This window comes from Sus scrofa, chromosome 8, assembly GCF_000003025.6.
Source record: "Sus scrofa isolate TJ Tabasco breed Duroc chromosome 8, Sscrofa11.1, whole genome shotgun sequence".
NCBI lineage: Eukaryota > Metazoa > Chordata > Mammalia > Artiodactyla > Suidae > Sus > Sus scrofa.
Genome location: NC_010450.4, coordinates 41,444,477 through 41,471,020, shown reverse-complemented (window position 1 = coordinate 41,471,020; position 26,544 = coordinate 41,444,477). Strand labels below are relative to the sequence as shown.

Genomic DNA, 26,544 nt, shown 5'->3' with positions numbered 1-26,544 from the left:
AGTCCAATTTGCTTCTGCTGTGCCACAACTCCAATTAGGCAGATTTTTAAGCTACTACCCCAACTGTAACCCGAGGAGAGCAGGGCGGCTTTTGTCCTGTTGGACCTGAGGCTGGCAAAGCAAGCTCAGAGGGCCCCCCAAATGTCAATGTGTATTTGAAGCACCAAGAGAAGAGGTTCAAATGGACATTCCTGGGCCCCAATCCCAGAGATTTAATAGGCTGAGGATCTGACCTAGCAACGGGCATGTTTAGAGCATCTCTAAACATCTGGGGCAAGGAATTGAACAAGGCACTCACCCTCGGGGTCTTGCAAATACAGGTTGGCAGCTCGAGGGAGCCCCTCCTTAAATTCTGTAACTGCTGCATCTCTCTTGCCTCAGCCCAATTCCAGCTCTGTCCCTAACACTGGTGACAAGAGACCTCATTCTGAAAAGGCTATTACACGAGTACGATTGGGGCTGTCCACAGCACGTTGTACTACAAAAATGTTTAATGCATAAAGAATGAGCTAGGTATAATTCTGCCTCTAAAAATGAAAATCTGGGCTCATCTGCATTTTCTAAGTGCCTCAATGCACTGTCTAAGGCATTAAATATACATTTTGCTTTTAAAGACACATAACTCCCTGCAATTCCCCAGGTTAAGTCTGAGCTGTGTTTTCTTACATTTCCCGCAATCAGCAGTATCCCAAATGACACATTCCCTAATTCCTCCCAAGTTGGAGGTTCAGATAAGCCTAAGAGGGGTAGAAGTTATGTATTTCCTGTGGAGATAAAGAAGAGCCTCATCTCCCTTCAAAGCATTGTGGACCTGAGTCATTCTGCTGTCTCCACCAACACTGATCGGCTCGTAGGCAGATTTCACAGTACTTAGAATTCTTCTGCAAATGTATTGCTCATGCAATTAAAAATCCCAACCATTTGCTGATCTATCCCACAGATATGTGATCTTAAAAAAAATATTCCTCTTCACCACTATCAAGTCCATACGGAAGGCGAGAACAAACTGAATTTTAAAGAACACAGCACAGATAGCAGGAGCTGGGGGTGGGGGCAGGAGGAGGTATACAAGTAACTGGTGGGGAGTACAGTACTTTGATGAGCACAGTACTTCGATGAGTATGGTACTGGAGTACTTTGCTCACCCTAACCACCACCACCAACTCCTACCACTGCACATGGGCTCACATGCTATATATAATCAGCAAAGAACACAGACTTAAGTCTCCACGTAACAAAAGACTAAATGAAAAGGAATCCTAAGAATGAATTTGTTTTTACAACTGTAGATCTAGTGACATTTAACAGCAATATAGCAATGCTTAGTAGCCAGTTGTCACTATCCTGATTTCAGTCTGGATCAAATCCACATTCCTGCTCTAATGTCATTATACTAAAGGAATTTAAATCAACTGAAATAAAAGTATTAAAGAAAACTCAGGTGAACTTTTACGTATAAAAAGAATGTCATACTTTATAAAAAAAAAATCTCCAGGAGTTCCCGTTGTGGCGCAGTGGTTAACGAATCCGACTAGGAACCATGAGGTTGCGGGTTCAATCCCTGCCCTTGCTCAGTGGGTTAAAGGATCCGGCGTTGCCCTGAGCTGTGGTGTAGGTTGCAGACGCAGCTCAGATCTCACGTTGCTGTGGCTCTGGTGAAGGCCGGTGGCTACAGCTCCGATTCGACCCCTAGCCTGGGAATCTCCATATGCAGCGGGAGCGGCTCAAGAAAAACACAAAAAGACCTCCCTCCCAAAAAAAAATCTCCAGAGTAGATATTTTGAAAATACATGTTGGTTTTTTGTTCATTTGATACATTCTTTTTTTAAATTCTTTTGGCCACGCCCATACATGCAGAAGTTCTGAGGCCAGGAATCAACCCAAGCCACAGCAGTGACTACACCAGGTTCTTAACCACGAGGCCACCAGGGAACTCCTATATATTCTTAAAGGGAGTCAGAAACTGGTACATGGGCCCTTCAATGGAAACCTGTTCAGCAAATGAAAACAAAACTTCAGCTGCAGTTTCCTGCATCTTAGCAATGGTTAGCAGTGTCTATGATTTCTATTAAATAAAAAAAAATCCGGAGGAGTTCCCGTAGTGGCGCAGTGGTTATCGAATCCGACTAGGAACCATGAGGTTTCGGGTTCGGTCCCTGCCCTTGCTCAGTGGGTTAATGATCCAGTGTTGCCGTGAGCTGTGGTGTAGGTTGCAGACGCGGCTCGGATCCCGCTTTGCTGTGGCTCTGGCGTAGGCCAGTGGCTACAGCTCCGATTAGACCCCTAACCTGGGAACCTCCATATGCCGCGGGAGCAGCCCAAGAAATAGCAAAAAGACAAAAAAAAAAAAAAAATCCTAATGAACTGATGCTCTAAACGAGGGGTTAGCAAACTTTTAATGGAAAGGGTGAGACAGTAAATATTTTAGGTTCTGTGGGCCAGAGTCTCTCTTACGAAATACTTGATTCTGCCACCGTACCAGAAATGTAGTCACAGGCATGCAAGCAAATGTGCACAGCTGTATTCCAATAAAACTTTATGGATACTGAAATTTGACATTTATTTTCACATCTCACAAACCTGATTTTTTTTTTTTTTTTGTAAGAAGGGAGGGAGGGAGGAAGGAAAGAAAGGAAGAAAGAGAGAAAGAAAAGAGAGAAACGAAAAATTCTTAGCTTATAGGCCATTCAAAAACAAGACAGTTGTCAAATCCGGCCAGAGGGCTACAGTCAGTCTGCCAATCCCTACTCTCCCTCTCTCCTTTTATTTACTTATTTATTTTTTTGCTTTTTAGGGATGCACCCACGGCATATGGAGGTTCCCAGGGTAGGGGTCGAATTAGAGCTATAGCTGTTGGCCTACAGCACAGCCACAGCCACGCCAGATCCGAGCTGCATCTGCAACCTACACCACAGCTCACCACAGTGCTAGATCCTTAACCCACTGAGCGAGGCCAGGGATTGAATCCGCAACCTCATGGTTCCTAGTCGGATTTGTTGCCACAACACCACAACGGGAACTCCCAATCCCCATTCTCAATAGCCATCAATGAACAAGAGCTCCCCATCCTGAAAGGTAGTTTTAAAAAAATAACACAGGACTTGGAGAAAGGCTTCCTCAGCCAGAATCCCTGTGCTCAGTGTACAGGAGCCCCATCACCAGGGGACCCACACATGGGAGGGGGGATGCACACACATCACAACACAACCCCACCTGCTACCAAGGAGGGCAGGCATGTGATAAAATGCTGTTTTTCTACTCTCTCGAAGTAGTGACTTCATTTTGCTGCATAATCCAGAAGTGGAGGAGAAGGGTTACTGATACAAGGCCCATGGGAAAATTACGTACCTCTTCTTGGATGAATGTCAATTTCCACTGCATTATAAGTGACCCCGTATACATTTATAAATGAATTTGAAGTAAAAACACATGTGGCTTTCTATGGAAAGGAAATTTCCACAGAGCACAAGTTCCACTACTATGATAGGAACGCCTCATGCTATTTTTAGAAAAGTAGGTCCCAGGTCCAAGGTCAATTCTAGCTGAAGTTTCCAGGGTTCCATACGTACCCCGGTTTTCCTGCTTTTCCACCACAGACATGAAAGAACGGCCGGACCACACCAACAAAAGGCCTAACGATGTCATTGGGTCACCCTGTCCTCGAACTGGCTCCCTGTTTAAATGGATTCCCCAAGGTAGCAACACACCCTGCCAAGCCAACTTTCTTATGAGACATGAAGGGAAAATGATAGCAACACATTTCCTAAATTTTTCCAAAATAGAAGAGAATCAAATTCTACTTTAAAAGTAGGTGGCCACCTGGGAGTTCCTGTCGTGGCTCAGTGATTAATGAGCCTGACTAGTAATCATAAGGATGCGAGTTTGATCCCTGGCCTCGCTCAGTGGGTTAAGGACCCTGCATTGCTATGAGCTGTGGTGTAGGTCACAGACATGGCTTGGATCCCACGTTGCTGTGGCTGTGGCGTAGGCTGGAGCTGTAGCTCCCATTAGACCCCTAGCCTGGGAACCTTCATATGCTGTGGGTGCAGCCCTAAAAAGACCAAAAAAGAAAAAAGTTTAAAAAAGTAGGCTGCCATGCTATCCCTTTTTTTCTTCCAATTTAAATGTCTATAGCACTTCTTACATCCATAGAGATCCTCGTCATAAGAAGGAGATATTAAAGTGTCACATCAAAAACAAGTCTCATATCTCCCAAGCAATTTCAGAACAAAAACTCATTTCAACTTCAGGAAAGGAAAATAAAAACAGACTTCAGATACTGTCAAGGATTTCAAATTACCTATAAAAAAATTAATGGAGAAAGACAAGCAACTATTTTTACATAGATTAGCTATCCATACGAAGAAGATCTGAAAATTATGCCTCAATTTGGAACTGTCCTGTAAGCCAGCACAGTGTATCTCCCATGACAAGTGTTGAAGACACAGGAGCCTGAGAGATACTGCAAATGATAACTTTATCAATTGAGATTAAGCAAGATAATTAAAAACTTTAAATACTCATTTGATGGGTTTCTTAACAACTCAGTCATGTCATCTCAGCATCCCACTTCATATACCACAATGTCTCAGAATGGCATCAGATATGAATTAAAGAAATTATGAAATATCCATGGGATGAGATGTTAAAGTGATACCATGGGAGTTCCTTCGTGGCGCAGTGGGTTAAGTATCTAGCGCTGTCACCGCAGCGGCTCAGGTTGCCGCTGTGGCCTATGTAAATAAACATTAAAAGGTGCAATTCAAACCTGTTTGATTCTTATTTTTGCTTATTTCTATTTTCTAGTTATTCTACCCTTCACTTACCATTTTTATAAGAAAAAATTGTTTTAATCTAAAAACACGGGTATACAAATGTTTGCACAAACCAGCCTACATTCTGGCACTGTGGTGGCCTTACAGCAAACTCTTTCAGAGCAAGTAAACAAATCAGAAAGGAGCTCTATTTAGCACTAGCTTTATTTAATGTTTAGGAATTCCAATAATTTGGAGTTCCCATCGTGGCTCATTGGTGGTGACCCCGACTAGTATCCATGAGGATGTGGGTTCAATCCCTGGCCTTGCTCAGTGGGTTAAAGGATCTGGCATTGCTGTGAACTGTGGTGGGGTCACAGATGAGGCTCAGATTCCACAGGGTTGCTATGGCTGTGGTGTAGGTCGGCATTTGCTCCGGTTTGACCCCTAGCCTGGGAACTTCCATGTGCCATGGGTGTGGCCCTAAAAAGAAAAAACAAAGAAACAAAAAAACAAAAACAAACAAAAAAACACACCAATAATTTAATATAGAAGTAGGTCTAATAGAATCTATCTAACAGGAACAAAGAAAACTACTAAAGAGCAACGCCTCTCAAGCAAAACTTGATAACTGTGTCAGCAGTAAGTCTTAAAATGTACCCTCTAACACAAGTACATGGTTTGGGAGTTCCCTGGTGGCTCAGAGGGTTAAGGATGCAGCATTGTCACTGCTGTGGCTTGAGTTCAATCTCTAGCCCTGGAACTTCTACATCTACTGGTATAGCCAAAAACAAACAAACAAAGTACATGGTTTGGACACCCCAGTGTTTGGAAGGTACTATCATCTTTAAAAATGGAAATAGAAAAGCTAAAAGGATAAGAGGTGGGAAAACATTTCCACATTCCAAAGAGCCAAAGTCCCAGTGACTTTGCTTTCTCTACACATGACAATCTCGAAAGGCACCCCGAACCCCAAACTGAATAGTCCTTGAAGCTAAATCCACCGTGGGTATGGGTATATTATTTTCTCCTGGATAAAGTCCATGAGGCTTCCAGCCAGGTGGGGGGCCAGATGCATGGTTAGCAAGCCGTCCAAAGCCATCTCTCTCTCTCTGTGTCCTTGTCCAGATAAGTCCACTCTCACTTGCGGCAAATAGTGGGCAGCCCATGTGCTTTATTTGCCGAGTGCTACACTTAGCGTAGCTTCTTCGTGGAAGAAGGTTAGGTTAGCCATCCATAACTGGATTTAACTATGACCCAATATACATCAAAGGCAGCCCAGATTTTGCAAGCGTGGTCAAAGGGAAACATCCCCATCAAAAGGCCTCCGCTGATGGGTGATTTATTACTTTGATTTGAATAGACCGTAGGATCTATAAATAATCGCTTATACATGGACAGGATGTTAATTATATGATGCAGTGGTTTAGAAATAATACATTATTTAGCATTTCCTTAAATTGTTTCAACCCTCTGTTAACACTCTGCCATAAATGAGGGGAAATTGGTGATTCTGAGAGTTAATTTAGTGCAGAGTGCAGCGGTCACTTGGACATCAATCAAGATTTAACATTACCTATGTTCCACAGAAGCCCAAAGATGAAAGGTGAGCCCTTTTCTCTAGACCTTACTTTTCCTGCCTTCCTTCCTGTACCACCACCTAACTACCATCATACTCTCAACTCAACTAGGGGGTCTTATTAAAGGACAGACCTTGCAGATTGGAGGGGGATCTATTTACCCCAAGATATCATTGGCCACAAATTTTAAATTTGTAATACTGATCTGGAAATGCTACCAGATAACTTTTTTTTTTTTTTTTAATCTTTTTAGGGAAGTTCCCAGGCTAGGGGTCACATCAGAGATGCAGCTGCCGGCTGATGCCACAGCCACAGCAACTCAGAATCCAAGCCATGTCTGCAACCTATACCACAGCTCACAGCAACGCCAGATCCTTAACCCATTGAGCGAGGCCAGGGATCAAACCTGCGTCCTCATGGATACTAGTTGGGTTTGATACCACTGAGCCATGATGGGAACTCCCAGGTAACATTGTGAAATGTCATTTTAGGTTACTAGGAAATTAAAATCACAGTGAAGTATCACCTTGCACCAGTCAACATGGCTATTATCCAAAAGACAAGAGAAAACAAGGGTTGGTGAGGATGTATATGAAAAACGGAGAACTCTTCTTTTTTTTTTTTTCCTTTTTATGGATGCACCTGTGGCATATGGCAGTTCCTGGGGTGAGAGATTGAATCTGAGCCGCAGCTGTGACCTATGCTGCAGCCATGGCAACAATGGATCCTTAATTTAAGGCGCAGGGTGGGGGATGGAACCCATGCCTCCAGAGACCTGAGCTGCTGCCTTCAGGTTCTTAACTCACTGTGCCACAGCGGGAACTCCCAAAAAAAGGCGTTCTCGTACCTTGCACTCTTGCACTGTGTTGATGGGAATGTAAATTGGGATAAGTATTACAAAAACGGTAGAGAGGTTCCTTCGGAAATTAAAAATAGAACCACCACGTGCTCCAGCAATCCTACTTCTGGGTATAAATTCAAAGAAATCGAAACTGTTATCTCGAAGGGCTATCTGTACTCCCATGTTCACTGCAGTAATATTCACAACAGCCAAGGTATGGAAACGACCTAAATGTCCTTCAATAGATGAATAAATAAAGAATATGTGGTCTGTGTGTGTGTGTGATGGAGAGAGAGAGAGAGAAGAGCCAAGCGGATGATCAGGGTTAAAATACATGTTTTCCTTTTATTTCTCCTGGATCTGATTTAAAAAAAAAAAAATCCTTACTGTATGACATTTATTATAACCAAAGAGACCATGAGTTTCAAATCAAGAATCACAGGCTACCTACAGAATCTGAGTGATGTCACTTTTTCTAACATCTGCAGGAATTTTGGAAAGAGTAGTCCTTATTAAGAAAGCACTTGGAGTTCCTGTCATGGCTCAGTGGTTAACGAACCCAACTGGCATCCGTGAGGACACGGGTTCGATCCCTGGCCTCGCTCGGTGGGTTAAGGATCTGGCATTGCTGTGAGCTGTGGTGTAGGTGTCAGACACAGCTTGGATCCTGCGTTGCTATGGCTGTGGTGTAGGCTGGCAGACGTAGCTCTGATTCAACCCCTAGCCTGGGAACCTCCAATATGCTGTGGGTGTGGCCCTAAAAAGAAAAAAAAAAGAAAAAAGAAAAAAAGAAATAAAGCACTTTTGGGTAGTTACACACTTCTTAAAACTATATTTTCCTCCCAAGTTTGACCTGAAAGGGTAACAAATAGCCATTTTCATCAAAGATATCAAAATTCCTTTTAGAATGAAGAATCTGATTTCTGTATACATCTTCAAAAAGCAATTCAAGAGTAATTATAGTAATGTAAGTTCAATACAAAGAATCACTGATTTGAGGGTTTCATTTTTTAATAAAAACTTCTATCAGTTTCCACCAGAAGTTCTGCTCAAACATGGTACCATGTTACAGCTCTTGGCCATCATAAACTACTTTAAATGTCATTGAGTCAACCTACCAGACCCATTTAACTCCTGACTTGTTACATAAGTTAAAGTCAGTATTAAAACATTTTCAAACTTAACATGTACATATTTTTCTCTTAAAGCCTCCCACACAAGTGACTAAAACACAAACACACACAGATGCACAATATACTCAAAGCTACATGTGGGATTTTCCAAACAAATGGATTCTTCAACCACCAAACATCTAACTATTCAAAATCAAGGATTTTCCTGTGCATTTCTCACAGCCGAATCCATTAAGCAATTATGCATCCCTGTCACTGAGTAAAAGTGCCTGAATTTCTACATTAATAACCTGCATTTATTATTCTGATTTTTATTCAGTGGAGTTTTTGCAGAGCGCAATTCCTTTCATCCTTGGGGCTAAGCTTATTTACAGAAGAAGCCATGCAGCAGATCTACATATATATTTTGCTTAGCTAAAATAATGGTATGTCAAAATGGACACAATGGCTTCAAGTTAAAATTTTAAACTATTGTTAACTTTTGCTTTTAAAGTTTAACATAAAAAAGTCTCGCCCCCATGAAAGCACCAACTAGACTTTTTTTTTTTTTTAATCCAAAGCAATAAAAATCAACAAAGAAATGAACTAACTCTATCTGTGAAGAGCAACTGGGACATACCTCATAAGCAGCAAATTTAAGTTTCACACAAAAACACTACCTCTGTCAAAGCATTTGGAGATCAAGAAATCCAATGTGCTAGGCAAGCATATCAAATGCCTTTAGTCAGCTTAGTGCTTTGCAATAAACTGACTTCACTGAAGAGACCCCCTGAAGAGCTTAAGCTAAGTGGGCAGATAACCACACACCCTCATCTGTGTGCCCACTGCCATGAAGCAGGAGCTCAGTCAATGCTAGGAGGTATTTGAGATCCAGGCCCCCAAATACAGAAAGAAAAGGCCTCCTATGAGAAAGAATCATTTGGAAAGATCATTTCCTATCCAGTTTCAAACAGGCATGAGTTCACCAGCAGAGGTGACTAATACTGATCCTGTAGATGGCAAATTAGGCTGGTAAGTAAAATGGTAGCGATTCTGTCACCCAGAGAAAAAAGTAAGGGTGACTTCAGAGCAGCCTTTCTAAGGTCAATGACTCATGACTGATGAGCAGCAGACCACACGCTGGCAATTGGAAGCAGGAAAAAAAGGGGGAAAGAGACAGATCTTAATGTGCTCTTGGCCTTGAAGCCAGAGAAAAAGAGATGCAAATGACATGATTTTATAAAATTCCCAACTACTAAGCTTCTCAAAGAGAGGCCTGTGCAGCAGGCCATGTCCATTACCAGTAGGTGCTGGTCCACAGGCTAAGTAAACCAAGATTTAGAAGAAATTTCATTTTTTTGGTTGAACCTGTGGCATGCAGAAGGTCCTAGGCCAGGAATAGAACCCTCACCACAACTGTGACCTGAGCCACAGCAGTGACAATGCTGGATCCATAATCTGCTGAGCCAACAGGGAACTCCCTTAACTTAATTTTTATATCTTTTGAATCTCATAATGGGGGGGGACACACACCCATGGCATATGGAAGTTCCCAGGCCAGAGAATGCATCTGAGCCACAGCTGCAGCAACACTGGATGCTTAACCCACTGCATCAGACCAAGGATCTGAGCCACTGCAGTCAGATTCTTAACCCACTGCACCACAGTGGGAACTCCCATAGTAATTTTTTACAAATCCATTCTTGGATTTTATATGTCTTTGTTCTTTTCCATGTCACTTTTCTAGAGATCCGTTCTTATAAAGTTCTGACTTTATAAGAAGTAGTGATCCAGAACAAATCGGAAATTACAGACACAGAAGGTCCTTTACCACAGACAGTTTGAGAAGCACTGCACTAGAACACCTCAAATAAAATTTTGTATGGACAGTACGCATATGATGCTGGTATAGACACTGATTTACCTGCAATCACCTCTTCAATTACTTGAACATTAAGATTTTTCAGCAGCAGGTAATTTTGCCCATGTGTAATACACTAAGCTCCTCTGATTAACATCCGAATCAATCTAGAGATATTTGCATTGCAGGCCGATGAGATAGCATATAATCAAAACTGATCTGAGGAGCTGAGATGTTAATTAGCAAGCTTCCCTTGGAAAAGGAGAGTCCTGTGGTCAGAGGAATTCCGGGTATATGCTCAATCCCATGCCTCCTCCCCGGCAGGCATAATACACATCAGCATAATAAGGACACTGAGAAGGCCCATAGTTACACCGATGTCCTTCTCTTTATCTAAATAAATGGTAAGACTTTGTTTAGGAAATAACGATTTGGAAAATGCTGAAATTGACAACTCCAGATTAGCAATCAGAAGGGCCCCCGCCCCGGGAGTGTCGCTTGCTTACTGATTCTCAACTTCCTTTGTAAAGGGATCACGCTCCACCTCCAGCCACCACCACCCCCTCCAGGTGAGCAGTAACATGGGTGAGGTCATGATGGAAAACCACTCCACGGAGGAAATCTTAAGCTCCTCGAGGACAGGGAAGTGGCTCCTATCCTGCAGCCCCACATACATGCAGGGCTCAGCCCTTACTAAAGTGTAAACTCTTCTCCAGGAACTATTCCCAGTTGTGTCTTCCCTCTGCCACCATGATGGCTCATTCCGATGGTCCTTTTGTGGGCCAGTCTCTTGGGAATCCATGTCTTTGGAGCCCTTCCGTCCCTGGTCCCTTGGCGGGTGGTGGGCTGTGGCAGGCACCTGCCGCCCTTCCTGGAAAAGGCAAGTGGGCCCTACACTGGGCAAAAGCCCCAGCTGGTGAGCGCACTCCTGGGCCTCAGCCTCCGTGCAGACACATTGCCCCAAGATGTTGTGGGGTGTGAGCCATGCAGGGCTCAGTATTCGGCTTCCCACATCCAGAGCCAGCCTCTCCCACCCTAAACTACCTGCTCCCTTTTCCCACAATCCCCACACGGTCCCCAGTGGCAGGGACCCACTGAGCTGATCGATGCTGCATTCATCCCAGCAGGAGAACAATCTAAACACAAATAATACCCCAATCCCAAAGAGAAAGCACTTAACAAAGAAACCATGTCAGGGCTTGATAGCATCTCTTTGCCACCCAACACCATAATCCAGCTCCTATTCAACCTCCAGCTCCCCATTTCAACAATCAATAATAATACGTTCTCCCTCAAACTACTATTTTTAACTTCTGTGCCTCCTCTGTTGACTTCAAAGGCAGCCCCCAGCATCTGAGCAGCAGCGGCTGCAAGGTCATGTGGTCGGTGAAATGTAGGGCAAGGAATTGGTTTTCATACACACGCTTCCAACCACCAAACCACAAGGTCTTTGCTAAGGTCAAAATTATCATGAAGCAGTATTGACCCAGTACACAATGAACTCCGTGTGGCAGCAGTTATAAACATGAGCCACAACTTAAAAGAATAAGAAATACAAAGATACAGAGCCCTCCGTTCTACTCACTGTTCACGTAAACATTAAATGTCACAGAAGAATTGACATCAGCATTGGACACGAGAAATGTGTAAGTGCCTCCTTCGGTCCCTTTTAATCTGGTCAAGTGAAGTTCACTTACATATCTGCAAAGAAAGGACAAGCCCATCAGTCACCTATGGGTGGCCTGCATTGGAGTGTGTGTCTGTTGCACAGCTTCTACCAGGAAATACACGCCTGCTTTGGACAAACAGACGCAGCTCATTAATTCAGGATGAAGATCCACATTAAGAAATGCAAATGCACACATACATAGTTCATTTAGGACAAATGCCTGGCGTGAGAATACAGGGTGGGGAAAGGCTTTCTCAGCATAGAGCAACCAACCTCAGGGACACGGCAGCCTCTCTCTCTTCCTGCACTGTCCCCAGGGCCGCATCCTTCTCCACCCTGGTCCTCTCACCAGAGTCCTGAACTCGCCTGCCCTGCTTTGCTGTAATGGCACTTGCCTGGCCAAGCCCCAGACTGGCAGGCATCTCCAAGCAGACACTTCAGGGCCAAGCGGCAAGGTCAATGCCATTGCCCTCACCTTCCTTCTCAGAACACCACCACCACCATCTCCTGGTTTTCCTCCTACCTTCCCTGCTTCTTGGGAGTGACCCCCGGAGCACTGGCTACCAAAGCTGCTGTTTCAGAACAGGGTCCCCATGGATGGCTTTGTAGACTGAGTGCACAGTACAACCAACCCTCGATCCCCACGAACCCCACAACCAACCGGACACATGCAGGAGCTGGTTCAGACTCTCCTCGCACTGCACGCACTGCCTGGGCAATCCAGGCTCCCCTGAAAACTACTTACTGCCTGCTCACAACTTTCAGATCCTGACCTCTCGTCCAGACTTCTCCATCTTGGGCTTGCTTCCTCTACAGACCTATTTTCGAGTCGTCCCCCCCGCCCCGAGTCCGAGTGGCCCCGGGACGGGATAACAGCTCACTCACATCCTTCCTTTCCTCCCTCCCACTCCCCACCCTGCTCCCCCGACTCCCTGCCAGCTCTGTCTCTCTGCATCCAGGGAACCTGACCTTCCATACATCCATCCCACAGTGGACCTCCAGTTCAGCAAACCCCAATCTGAGGTCACCTCCCTCTTGAAAGGCATTGGCTCTTACCATCCACCCTGACTGCTATAACCAGACTCCTGAGAGCACCATCAGCTCCTCTTCCCTCCCTCCCACCCCTTCCATCACTGGTTCCTTAAAAGAGGAAGGCTGGACACCTCCCAATCCATCCTCTTCCTCCCAACCTTAGACCTTCACCCCAGACAGCTTCCTTTCTTACTCACGCTCTTCCAATAGCTAAGAGCTCCGGCCTAGTAAAGTACCAACTCTACGTGGCACCTACCTCTTCCTAGCCATTGGCTTTGGTCAAATGACTCATCTGGGTCTCAGATCCCTCTTCTTAAAAATGAGGGATGTCAAGAATGCTTCCTCAAAGGGCTTGCGGGGGCTCAAATAACTTAACACACATAAGGGTCTTAGAACAGCATAGGGCAAGAAAAAGCACATGCACTATTCTACTACTTATAGTCATCATAAATGTTTTTTGAGGATCAAATGCTGTAAAAGAAACTTGGGTTCACCACCTGGCCCAAAGAGGCTTAATGATTCTTAGTTTCCTTATAGTTTTTTTAAAATGATTAAAGGCACTGACATTCCTCTTTCTCCGAAGAGAATTATTTACTGTGTCTTTAGTATATGCAAGTCGCCACTTTGAACTACCCCGAGAATTCCAGGAGAGAACTATCCTCCAATTTAAAAATGAGAAAACTGAGGACGTTTCTGTGTGCTCTAAATACAGGGCGAAATGAAATGATGAAGATTCAGGAAGCAACCTCAAACTTCTGCACTAGCTGTCCTCACATACGGTGACAGGTCCCAGAAACAGGACCCGGTAAGCCACGAGGAAGTGAGGGGGGTGGGTGTATCGTTCCCAGCACATGCCCCCCCCCTTTATTAGGGCCGCACTTGTGGCGTATGGACGTTCCCAGGCTAGGGGTCCAATTGGAGCTGTAGTTGCTGGCCTACACCACAGCCACAGCAATGCGGGATCCAAGCCACGTCTGTAACCTACACCCCAGCTCATGGCAACACTGGATCCTTAACCCACTGAGTGAGGCCAGGGATTGAACCTGCGTCCTCATGGATATTAGCTGGGTTGGTTTCCGCTGCGCCACAGCAGGAATTCCAAGGCCCTTTTCTTACCTGATGTTACTTTCATTCTCAGACTTGGGATAATCCTCCCACTTATCAGTGGCAGTGCGGTTCATATATATCCACTGTCGGTGTTCAGGTTTGGGGTACGCCTCGTATTCAACAATTAGATCCACATCCTCGCCATCATTTACAAACACAGTGGTATTCATCATAGGGAAGATATTAATGAATCCTTTATCTAATCAGAGCAGAATGAAACAGAAAGAAAGCGTTATCCATACAATCTTGACAAAAGCTTTTATCTTCACTTAAAAAAAAAAAAAAAAAAAAAAAACAAGATGTATCACCATCTTATGTCTTCCAGAACTACCAGCCCTGGTGTTCGGTAGGCTAAAAAGTGTTTGGACTCCCAGATCCAACATAATTGTATATATTATAAAAAGATATCGAAAATCAAGAAGGGGAAGACAGCACCAATGTTCTATGAAAATATTGAAAGACTGTCATTTAGTATTTGAAGAAAAATTGTCTTATTATATCATATATCACAGATAAACCAAGGACAGCATTTTAACAATGAAACCATATCGTTAACCAAACCACAGGGACTTCTACCAAACTTCTACAGGGCAAAGGAGAGGGGGGCAGTTTTTTAGGCTTTTTAGATGCAACAGAAGAAAAAAAAAATCATAAAGACAAATCTGATCACAAATATTTTCAAATGTCAGTATGTAGGAAAATGAATGCAATTAGAAAAAAGACATGAAAATACAGAAGGAAAAAATAAACTAGTAATTTACATAAGGCACCCCTTTTCACATATTAAAAACAGTCAAACTTCCACAAAGCTGTTAAAAAATAATGTAGGAGTTCCTGTCATGGCACAGCGTAAATGAATCTGACTAGAAACCATGAGGTTTCGGGTTGGATCTTGGCCTCACTCAGTGGGGTTAAGGATCTGGTGTTGCCATGAGCATAGGTTGCAGACGTGGCTCAGATCTGGCATTGCTGTGGCTGTGGTGTAGGCCACCAGCTACAGCTCTGATTCAACCCCTAGCCTGGGAACCTCCATATGCCACAGATGTGGCCCTAAAAAGCAAAAAAAAAAAAAGTATATCCATTCTATGGAAAAATAGCAAAACCAACTTGAAATAAATGCAGTAATTTTCCAAGTGTAGTAAAAGTAGCACATTGTAAATTAGCACAACTTTTTTTAGAAAACAGTTAACAATACAGACTTTTAAAAATTATCTATTTTTTCAATATTACCCCAAGAACCTCTTCTTGGTGAGGTAGCTAGCTATATGTAAAAAGAAGTGCTATTTGCACTAGTCACAATTTTTAAAATGAGAAAACAGAGAACTAGTTAAGTAAATAAAGCAGTCTTTAGAAATGGTTCCATAATAATAACATAAGAGCTTGAAAAAGACCATTATAAAATCATTACCAATATTATTTTTATAGCCTTTATTTATGGAATGCTTACCATGTGCCAAGAACTGCCCTGAGGACTTTAGCATACATTTTACTTAATAATTATAACAAATATTAATCTCATTTTTTTTTGGTCTTTTGTCTTTTTAGGGCCGCACCCGCGGCATATGGAGGTTCCCAGGCTAGGGGTCCAATTGGAGCTACAGCTGCCTGCCTATGCCACTGCCACAGCATCGAGGGATCCAAGCTGTGTCTGCGACCTACACCACAGCTCACAACAAGGCCGGATCCTTAACCCACTGAGCGAGGCCAGGGATCCAACCTGCAACCTCATGGTTCCTAGTCAGATTCTTTTCCGCTGCGCCGTGACGGGAACTCCGACAAATATTTAATCTTGTAACAACACTAAACGAGAACACTTGTAACCCCTAATTTATAGATGAAAAAAAAAAAAATCAAGTTCTGGAAAGCCATATAACTGGCTATCCAAAGGCAGAGCCTACATGTGAAGACAGGTCTGTGAGAAGCCAAGGCTGTCCTCTTCTTACTGTAACATACCCTAGAGTCTCCATACACTTGAAGTGAGAAAGAGAGAACATAAAGGAGTACATGTAATTAAAATTCTGTTGCAGAGTTCCCATCGTGGCTCAGCAGGTTAAGAAACTGACTAGCATCCCAAGGGTATGGGTTTCATCCCTGCTCTCGCTCAATGGGTTCAAGGATCCGGCGTTGCTGTGGCTGTGGTGTGGGCCAGCAGCTGTAACTCTGATTTGAGGAACTTCCATATGCTGCAGGTGTGGCCCTAAATAGAAAAAATAAAATTCTGTTGCATAGAAAAATACAAACTGTACACCAAATCCTAAAATGGTTATATCAAGTGAGTAGAATTATGGAAGAGTTTTAATCTTATTCTTCTACTTATTTTTCAAAACTTGAAAATTAATTATAACATTTTAAATGGCCATTCATTATCTTCAGCACTGTTTGGTTAAATAATATTGATATCCCATACGAAGGTGTCATTAGAATATTTACTATCCTTTCGTTTCCTACAGATTCAGAATAAAAAATGGAGTCAACTGTCCTTTGTACCAATGGAAAAACTATTTTTCAGGTGAAAATCAAAAATCATCCAAATGAAATCAGAGATGCAAACCACCACCTTGTTCTAAACCTGAATCATGAATGGTATCCCACCACCATTCCTTAAACTAATTAAAAAAAATTTTTTTTGTTTTTTTTTTATGGCCATACCCACGGCATGTGGAAGTGCCCAGGCTAGGGGTCGAATCAGCGCTATAGCCAGATTCTTAACCCACTGAGCAAGGCCAGAGATAGAACCCACATCCTTGTGGATACTAGTTGGACTCATTTCTGCTGAGCCAGGACAGGAACTGCCTAAATTTTGAGGACATAAATGTTTTATGTGAATGCTACATGAAATATTTAGGTACTCCAAGCCATACATTCAAAGATACACACAATGCAAAATATTCAAATACTACAGACAATAGTCTTTGTACTGATTTCTCTCGCAATCACCATCATAAAATACTAAAGTTCCTCCTGAGTTTTCTATAGTCTAGTTTACTCAACATAGCTTTATGTCCTATAGTAGGACAGAATTTCAGATTCATGAAATGTAAGAACGGCTAGAATCCAAGAACTCCACCCGGGTTGTTATAATATAAATGGTGATTTTTTTTCAAGTACATCTGCATGAAGAAATTAGTAATTCACTGGAGTTCCCGTCGTGGCTCAGCAGAACCAAATCCGACGAGGAACCATGAGGTTGCAGGTTTGATCCCTGGCCTTGCTCAGTGGGTTAAAAATACGGCGTTGCTGTGAGCTGTGGTGTAGGTCACAACACGACTCGGATCTGGCGTGGCTGTGGTGTAGGCCGGCAGCTGTAGCTCCAATTCGACCCCTAGCCTGGGAACTTCCATGTGCCATGGGTGTGGCTCTAAAAAGACAAAAGACAAAAAAAAAAAAAAAAAAAAAAGAGAGAGAGAGAAAGAAAATTAGTGATACATTAACCTTGAATGAAGAGCAATCAGTATGCCAGGCACATCTTCCACAGCCTTGGGAGTTAGAGGCAGTGTTTCTCTGAAGAAAAAACACAGGCAGAGTCCACGTGGGGTGCCCTTGAAAGTTAAGGGGCAGAATCCCAACTCAAAACCAGGTAGGCGCCACCCTGTGCCGTGACCAAGTCCTACTCTAAGCCCTCAAGACAGTACTTTCCTCCTCGTCTCTTCCTATTCTTGTCTCATCCCAATGAGCTGCCAAAAGAGTACAGAGCCAGATTCAGATTTCAGGGCCCAAGTCTTTCCAGTTACACAGTTATATTCTTGGAAATTGATGAATGGATTTTCAAATCAGATTACATACAACGATATGCTCAAAACATCCTTACTAATTGCTTTCTGGAGCTGAAGCTGATCTATCAACATGCTCCCTAATCAACTTAGCAAATTAGCACTTATGGAGTTTAATATTTTAAAAGCAAAGCCTTTTATTCCAATTAATAAATGGTTCACAACCATGTTTGGGGACAGAGTAGTATCATTTCTCTGGGCTGGCTCTGTAATGGTCAGGAAAGTGCCTTTTCCACACTCCATCTGGTGAGATACTGTTTCCGACAACATGAGCAGAACTGCCCAAACCATTGAGATTCTTGAGGGATAAATCACAGGCCTCTAATACTGCCCGATAAATTATTGAAGGAATATGAGGGAAAGGAGAGAAATGAAAACAAATATCACGTCATTTTATTAGTGTCATGATGAAGAATTTCACCACCCTACAAGTACTTCATCAAAGTCAAGCACTGAGAAAACGGTTGCATTAAAAAAGGCAAGAAAAAAAGATTAGGGGTGGGCGAGGGAAGGCTTGGGAGTTTGGGATTAGCAGATGCAAACTAGTGTATGGGATGGATAAACAAGGTCCTACTGCAGAGAACAGGAACTATATTTAATATCCTGTAACAATAATGGAAAAGAATAGGAAAAAGAATATATACGTGGATAACCGAGTCACTCTGCTGTACAGCAGAAATCACATTATAAATCAACGATACTTGAATGAAACTTCCTTTTTTTTCCTTTTTAGGGCCACACTGTGGCATATGGAAGTTCCCGGGCTAGGGGTCGAATTGGAGCTGTGGCTGCCATCCTACACCACAGCCACAGCAATGCAAGATCTGAGCCGTTATCTGTGACCTACACCAGAGCTCACATCAACATCGGATCCTTAACTGAGCAAGGCCAGGGATCGAACCCATGTCCTCATGGATACAAGTCAGGTTCTTAACCTGCCGAGCCATGACGGGAACTCCTAAATTTAAAAAAAAAAAATAGATGAAATGCAAACAATATGCAAAAGACAAAAAAAGTGTAAGTTAACTAATTTTAAAATCACTATTATTTTCAGTACATCAAAAACATCTTGGACGTCACACCACACTCCGCTCTCATTAAGTAGATGCTGGGGAAATACTGAGTGAGATTGTTAGGGCAACGAAGACTAAATCAGTTGTGCATAACAGGTGTGATGGGGTGAAGTGCACAGGTTACCAGGTCTCAGATTATGCTCTGTAGAACCACTCACCCATGCCTGGGGAGGCTGCCTTCCCAAAGGTTTATGCTACAGCCTATGTGGTTGGAGAATAGGGTGAGGTCAGGGGCGGACTGAGGAGGAGAAGCTCCATTCAGCCCTTTCTGCTACAAAGCGGCTGCAGTCCATGAACCATAAAATGAAAAACCGAAAGGGTGGGGAGCCTCACTGAAAAAGCATACAAGCTCCTCCATGGAGAAAGGCACCATCCATTGCTAAACTCAAGTCATTTAGCAAGGACTAGAAATTTTGGAAGAGCTCAACTTACATTTTATTTGTGGGGGGAGGGTGAACAGAGAAACGAAATGTTCCAGCAGCTTTCCCTCCACTCAATTGGTAGAATGTGTTTTTGTGCTCTAGTTGGAAAAGGTTACAACCTTCATTTTCTTTCATTTCCTTAGGTATTTCATTATCACTGAATGAATGAATGAAGCAATATATTCATTCAGCGATAATCAAATACCTAAGAATCTGTTCAACATTCTATTAACAGAAAAAGGAAACTATCTAGTAATTTTTTCATTGACTACTACCAGTAATTTATACATTCCCAGAGATATTTACCTACTACTTCTAAGGTGGTTGTGACATTTGCAGATCCAAAAGTATTATTGGCGTAACACATGAACACGCCAGAATCATTAACTCTTGCTGAGCTGATTGTCAGCTTTCCTGCCGCAGAAAATTGAAGTCACCCTGATGCCAGCTATTCCTCTTCACCTGTGCTTTAGTCTGCTGGTTTCAGGAGAGGAGGGGGGGAAAAAAAAATCAAAGATTACCATCAAATTTATATTCAGGATCTTTCCTACATAAATTAAAAATAGCAGCAATTAACTCCTCCATATTAGCATTCATTATACACTACTTAAGTAAGAATAATAAAACATCATGACAAGTATGTCATTGGAACATTCATATTACAGGATTATATTGAAAGACGGTCATTATTAATGACTGGAAAAAATATGAAAATTCATTTCTTAATAACCATAGCATACATAATTCCCAAATCTCTGCAGTGCTAAATTTTTTTAACAGTGCCCAATTTTAACAGTTCCTATATAAGTATTACAAGTCAGCATACTTATACCAATAGTTCCTGATACACACACACATATTTTTTCTATTCTATATCCAAGTGATTGAAAGAAAACTAATAACAATTGTGTTCTGTTATTAACATTTCTATAATTTTTATGAATAAAAACAGACTTATAATGTCTAAGACTAACTTGACACTTCATCCTTTAGTTCTTAGCCAGCAGAATTTTGCCAAATTTTTTTTTTTTTTTTTTGTCTTTTGACCTTTTTAGGGCCACTCCTGCGGCATATGGAGTTCCCAGGCTAGGGGTTGGAGCTGTAGCCACCAGCCACCAGCCATCAGCTACCAGCCAGAGCCACAGCCACGCCAGATCTGAGCTGCATCTGCAACCTACATCACAGCTCATAGCAACACCGGATCCTTAACCCACGGAGTGAGGCCAGGGATTGAACCTACAACCTCATGGTTCTAGTCGGATTGTTTCCTCTGTGCCACAATGGGAACTCCTTTTTTTTTTTGGTCTAGAATATGCCAACTATTAAAGGGAGTTCCAAACTCTATAATATATATAAGACGAAACCCCAAATTATTTAAGCATGAGAGAAAAGGTTGTGCATTTACTCCTATGATATCACCATCCACTGTTAATATGTGTCTGCAGATAAGACATGGAAAGATTTCTTATATGGAAAATGTCATTGGGAAAAAAACATAATATGAACCATAACCATTCTCTGAAATGATCAAAGGGAGCGGCATAGAGCTTTCTGCATTTTCCAAATTTTCTGTAACATGAACACATTCTTATTACAGTGGGGGGAAGGGGAGAAGCCCCTAGAAAAAGAAAGTCAACAGAAGCTGGTATTGACATGGAATAAGATCAAGGGCGATTCACTAGCCAGGCTGGGGTGAACCTGTTAGCATCAGACCATTCTGACAGTGCTGTAAGTCAGAACAATCCTTCTGGAAAGCAGCTGGGAAGCATGTTTGGACTCCTGATCAACACCAGCAAATCCATTTCAAGGAGACAACTTCGAAGAAAACAAAAGCTCCAAGGTATTCACTTCAGTGAAAACTTGGAGATCACCTAAATGCACACACCAGGTATCAAAATTATGAATACGTGAAAGAAAAATGCTTATTTCATGTCAAGAGTATAAAATGAGTGTCCCTTAACATGGTGACCATGTGATAATACATATGCATGGGGACAGAGAAAAACATGAAAAACAATACAGCATTATAAGGACTAACCACATGAGACTGCTGAGCACTTAAATGGTGATAGGCCCAATTGATCTGTGTTGTAAATAAAATATGTCCCAGATTTTAAAGACTTAATATGAAAAAGTAGTGTAAAATATCATATTAATAATATTTATGTTAATTACATGATCAACTATTTTGGATACATTGGGTTAAATAAAATACATTAAAGTCAATTTTTTTTTTTTTTTTTTACTGTCAGGTGCCTACTAGAAACATTTTAAATTACCGAGGCGCTCACATTCTATTTCTATTGCACAGCACTGCAATACAATGATGGAATTACATCTATTCCTCTTTTTTTCTCATGTTATTCTATTTGGGGGGAAAGTTTTCTGACACTAAACTAAGCACACATAAGAGCTGCCCACCAAAGTTGAATGCTTTGAAATAAAAAGAAGAGAAACCTGCTTTGTTAATTGTGAGACCTTGGCCAAGTCCAGAATGCCACTAGTCTCAGCTTTTGTTTCAAAAAAGGAATGAGAGAACGTAGGTCTTTAAAGGGCTTTCCAGTTTGGAGCATTGTGCGGATTTAAAGATACTTCCTTCTAAGAGAGTATTCTAATAAGTGGCAGGAATCTGACATGTCACTGCTTAAGAGCAATTGTTACCAAGAGGCAAAAGGGAGGTGGCATTTTTCTCTGGTCTCTTTCAGCCCTCATGTCATAGACTTCTCCTCGGCAAAGGAGAGTGACAATGGACAGATCACATACTTTATTCTAGACTGACGGTATCTTCCTTCTAGTTCCTGCAAGATCCCTGGAGTCTCTGTTTAGGGGGCTAAACAGGACAATGAACATATTGGTGCCAGAAAGAATAACTTGCTCATAATTGATGCAACATTGATACCCAAACCCAAAGGCCATAATTTAGGATCCTGTCAAAGATCATAATTAAAAGCGAGAAAAAACATGAGGGTTTAGAGGCCTTAGAAAAACTAACCGAGATTCATTACTGAAAATACTATTTATGTTTTAAGACAAACAAATGTAAAAACTCTACCATAGTCATGTTACTCTAAATTTCATTGTGAGTTAACTTTTTCTAAATGATCCAAATCTGATACTATGGATTTTTTAAATAATTTGATAGTGCTGTTAGCTGTGCTAAGTATTCCAAATTAAGCCAAAGGATCTCAATAAAAGATTCATGGATGAACTCTGGCACACAGCCACGAGCCCCATCTGCAAGTCACACGTTCCATATTGTTTGCACGTGATTTGGTTTGCCTTAACCCTTGGAGGTGCATACTGGGATTTCCCCAAAGGGCTCCCAACACTGAAGGCTTATCTCCCAATGCCAGTGGATTAATTGGGAATGGCATGCAGGGCTCCTGGGAAAATTAGTTCAGAACAAAACTGCCTGGGGCAATTTAATTTCTCATCTCAAAAAGGCTAATTTTCAAGTTACACAGAGGCTCAGATACACACACACAGCCTAAATTCTTCTCTCATCTGAAATCAAGGATCACAGAAAGGCAGTTAGTATGGGATTGTGTTCCGTAAGGTTAGTCAAAAATCCATACGCAAGCTATTGTTTTTATTAGGTTATATGATCTGAAAAGTAGAATGTGTTTCTCTGAGCCATCGGTTCCATCCTCCTGGTCAATGGTGGGCTCCACTTAGCAAGGTAGTATCATCACAGGTCGACACAAATACCATCAGAATGCTTTGCATTATGCTAATTACTATGGTTACTTGCTTAGCAAAGGATTCTCTCTCGGAATAGGAATGAAATTGCCAATGTTGCATATAGAGCAGGAACAGGAGGAAGAGGAAATATTTCTTTTTTCCAGTATAATACCCATGTGTGTACTAAAGAAAACTACCGTGATAGCAAATCCACTAGATGGCCAAGATCATTCCAACAAAAATTATGCAAAACTCAGTCAATGGGAACCTTAAAGCAAAGTATGAGAGAAAGTGGACATTTTAAAGACCTTGCTATTAAGATGAGTATTTAGAGAAGGGGGGGAAACTTCAACTACGACAGGCTAAAATTTATTCAATTTTAAGATATGCCAAACGCAGTATCTGGCATAGAGTCATTCAATATGCATTTGTTCAATGAATGATAACCTAAACAAGACCAAATGTTTCAGATTAAAGATTATCATTTTATTAATAGCAGCTAAAACAAATAGAAAACCATTAGCAACCTGATCTCAGGTAACCAGCCTCAAAGGAGGAAATCAGATCCACACCAAAAGAAATCCATCTCTCAAATGGATAGACTGTTCTGCTGGGGAAGGAAGGGCTTCCTGGTTAGTATCTGAGGCCATTTTTTTTTTTTTTTAATATGAAAGAAAAAAAAAATGGGCAACACTTCTCACTGAAATCTTCTAGCCTGGATAGTTTCCCTAAGAGTTGTAAAAATCCAGGGGGTTAGGTAGTTAACCGTTAATTTTTTAAAGGTTCCCCACAAAGTCATTCAAAGAAACAGCATGGAGGAATAACAAGTCTGAAGTTTTCTCTTGGGTTTTTGCAAAATAAATTTATAAACTGACGTTTCTTTGTTACTCATCGTGAATGTACACATCCACATATGGTGCCGTGAGCGAGGGAAATACACATTTCAGCACACTCCAGACAGTCCCGCCTCTGACTGACACACCAGCTGAGCTGTCCCCAAGACAATTAATAGACTCATTTAGAGTATGAAAAAGAATGTATATATGTGTGTGTGTGCAACAGAATCACTTTGCTGTGCTGCAGAAATTAACACAACACTGTATGAAAGCAACTATACCTCAATTTAAAAAAAATAGATTATTTTAAAGGAAAAAACCTTCAAACGTCCCACACATTTTTACACCAATAAGAGCAATGCAAGCGATTCGCTCACCTGGCTGTTCTCCCTGATCCACATGGAGTCCACGGAACTAGACACGTCTTTGATCAAGCACATCACGGCAAATTCCTCCCCTTCCCTGAGAAGGTAGCTTGCTTTGGACACAGCCACAACAGGTACAGCTCTGATGGCTGGAAGAAAACAAAACACGCACCCTCGAATAACTGGCCGTATGACAGCCTGACATTTTCACTTAGTACTTTCTCCTCAGCAGTGCTCAGCTCACTGTATGGCCTTTCGAATAAAATACAAAGTAAGGTACAAACCCACTCGTATGACTCGCATATCTGAAGAAGGCAGCAATTAAACTGTGCAGCCTTCAAGTAAGTTCCTGAACACAGAGCGAAAAAGGAAGTCTATTCTGAGATTGTAATGCTTCTGAATAAGGCTGTCTCGAACCAGGCAGAAGCCCTGTGACAGTGAAGTGGCCTGCATCTCTGCGTCTCTTGATGGTTTCGTAAGGATGTGATTAATACCCAATGATATTCTGTGAACCAGACATCTTGCCCACGTGCCGTAAAAAATGCCATTTTGCCTGTTTTGTAAAATCACAGGTTTTCAATAATCGAGCTTTCTTTAATTCCAACGAGCATCCTTTCTCAAAAGCCTAAATCACGACTCAGTAGCTAAAGGCCAACTGGTGTTGAATCAGGTGACCTCTGAAGTAACCAAAATCTAGATCTCCTCCAGGAACCCAATATTCTACCCAATGCTGCGTGAATAACGAGGTTCACTGTCAGCTGGTGCCTCCCTCCTCCGATTGGGAGCAGTCCGAGAAGGCATTAAAATTAAAACCGCCGAGGGGGCAAGTCAATCCACAGATCAATAGGAAGTCAAGGAGTCAATCATCTAGATGGTAATCTTTTCAAACAGCAAAACTAAGGCTTTCCCAGGAGATTCTCTTGGAAGAAACACTCTGCAATTCTATGAAACCTTGGGATGTCCTGATGACAGCAGGTTTAATACTGTCCCCAGGATGTCCTTAAATGCCCATGCATAGTAGACCAGTCACATGGCACAGGGACTGTGAAATAAAGAACTCATGAGCAGCTGGCGTTATCTTGAAGCTGGGGGAAAAGACCAGAGCGGCTATCCAAGTGACATACAAACATGGACCAGTGAGAAGAGAGATGTCTACTTTTAGATCAGCGGATATGCCAGCTCCCAGAAGCAAGCCAGCAAGAGCTCGTACCTGCCCTCACTTTCAGGGTGAATTTCTTCGACAGCACGGACTTGCCCCCCTGGTTGGCGGAGCAGTGGAGACAGAGCCGATGATACTCGCGCTTCACGTTTCTGATGGTGATGCCGGCCTTGGGGTCCGCGACGAAGGTCAAATCCTTGGGAAGGGGTTTCCCCTCGCAGCCCGTGAGGGAGTAATTGGTCACCTCTGGGTCCGTCAGAGGACATCGGACCAGCGCGTCATTGTCCTCCTTCCCATACAAGGGAGGGTCGACGAGGAAAAGCTTCTCAGGATCTGCAGCATATCAACAATCAGGAGTTTGAATGGCCGGTCACAGACACTGAAAACATGTGATAAAATCTAAAATGCTGGAGTTCCTGTCGTGGACAGTGGTTAACGAATCTGACTAGGAACCACGAGGTTGCGCGTTCGGTCCCTGGCCTTGCTTAGTTGGTTAAGGATCCAGCATTGCCGTGAGCTGTGGTGTAGGTCACAGACGAGGCTCAGATCCCGCATTGCTGTGGCTCTGGCATAGGCTGGTACTACAGCTCCGATTGGACCCCTAGCCTGGGAACCTCCATATGCCAAGGGATCAGCTCAAGAAAAGGCAGAGACAAAATAAATAAATAAATAGTAAAATAAAGTGCTGCCTTACAGAATAACAATTCCTAGTGGCTCAAATGACTGCTGGTTGAGTCTTTGCAAGCAAAGGTAGAATTCATCGGAATCATACCAACAAGAGGCAACATGTCATCGGAATCATACCAACAAGAGGCAACACGTAGTAAACACTTTCCACGTGTCAGGCCCTAAAGCTTGGACCCTTACACACTTTACCTGTCTCACTTAATCCTCAAAAGACCCCTATCGGGGAGTTCCCATCGTGGCTCAGTGGTTAACGAACCCGACTAGGATCCATGAGGATGCGGGTTCAATCCCTGGCCTCACTAAGTGGGTTAAGGATCCGGTGTTGCTGTGAACTGTGGTGTAGGTCCCAGTTGCGGCTTGGATCTGGCATTGCTATGGCTGTGGTGTAGGCCAGCAGCTGCAGCTTCGATTCAACCCCTAGCCTGGGAACCTCCATATGTGGCAGGTACAGCCCTAAAAAGCAAAAAAAAAAAAAAAAAAGACCAAAAAAAAAACCATCCCAATCTGATGGGCCCTATCATTACCACCATTTTACAGATAAAAAACTATAAAGTCTCCAAAAACTCAACTCCCCTTAAGGGAGTTGGACAAAACT

General features: G+C 42.5%; 1 protein-coding gene across 1 annotated transcript in view; it reads right to left on the bottom strand.

Moving 5' to 3' along the window:
• KIT (KIT proto-oncogene receptor tyrosine kinase) overlaps positions 1–26,544 on the bottom strand; it is an 89,973-nt gene that overhangs the window by 21,286 nt on the left and 42,143 nt on the right. The window contains 6 exon segments of the mRNA NM_001044525.1: positions 11,734–11,849; positions 13,966–14,155; positions 19,528–19,631; positions 19,634–19,695; positions 24,116–24,252; positions 25,314–25,595. Coding sequence (NP_001037990.1) covers positions 11,734–11,849; positions 13,966–14,155; positions 19,528–19,631; positions 19,634–19,695; positions 24,116–24,252; positions 25,314–25,595 — 891 coding nt within the window.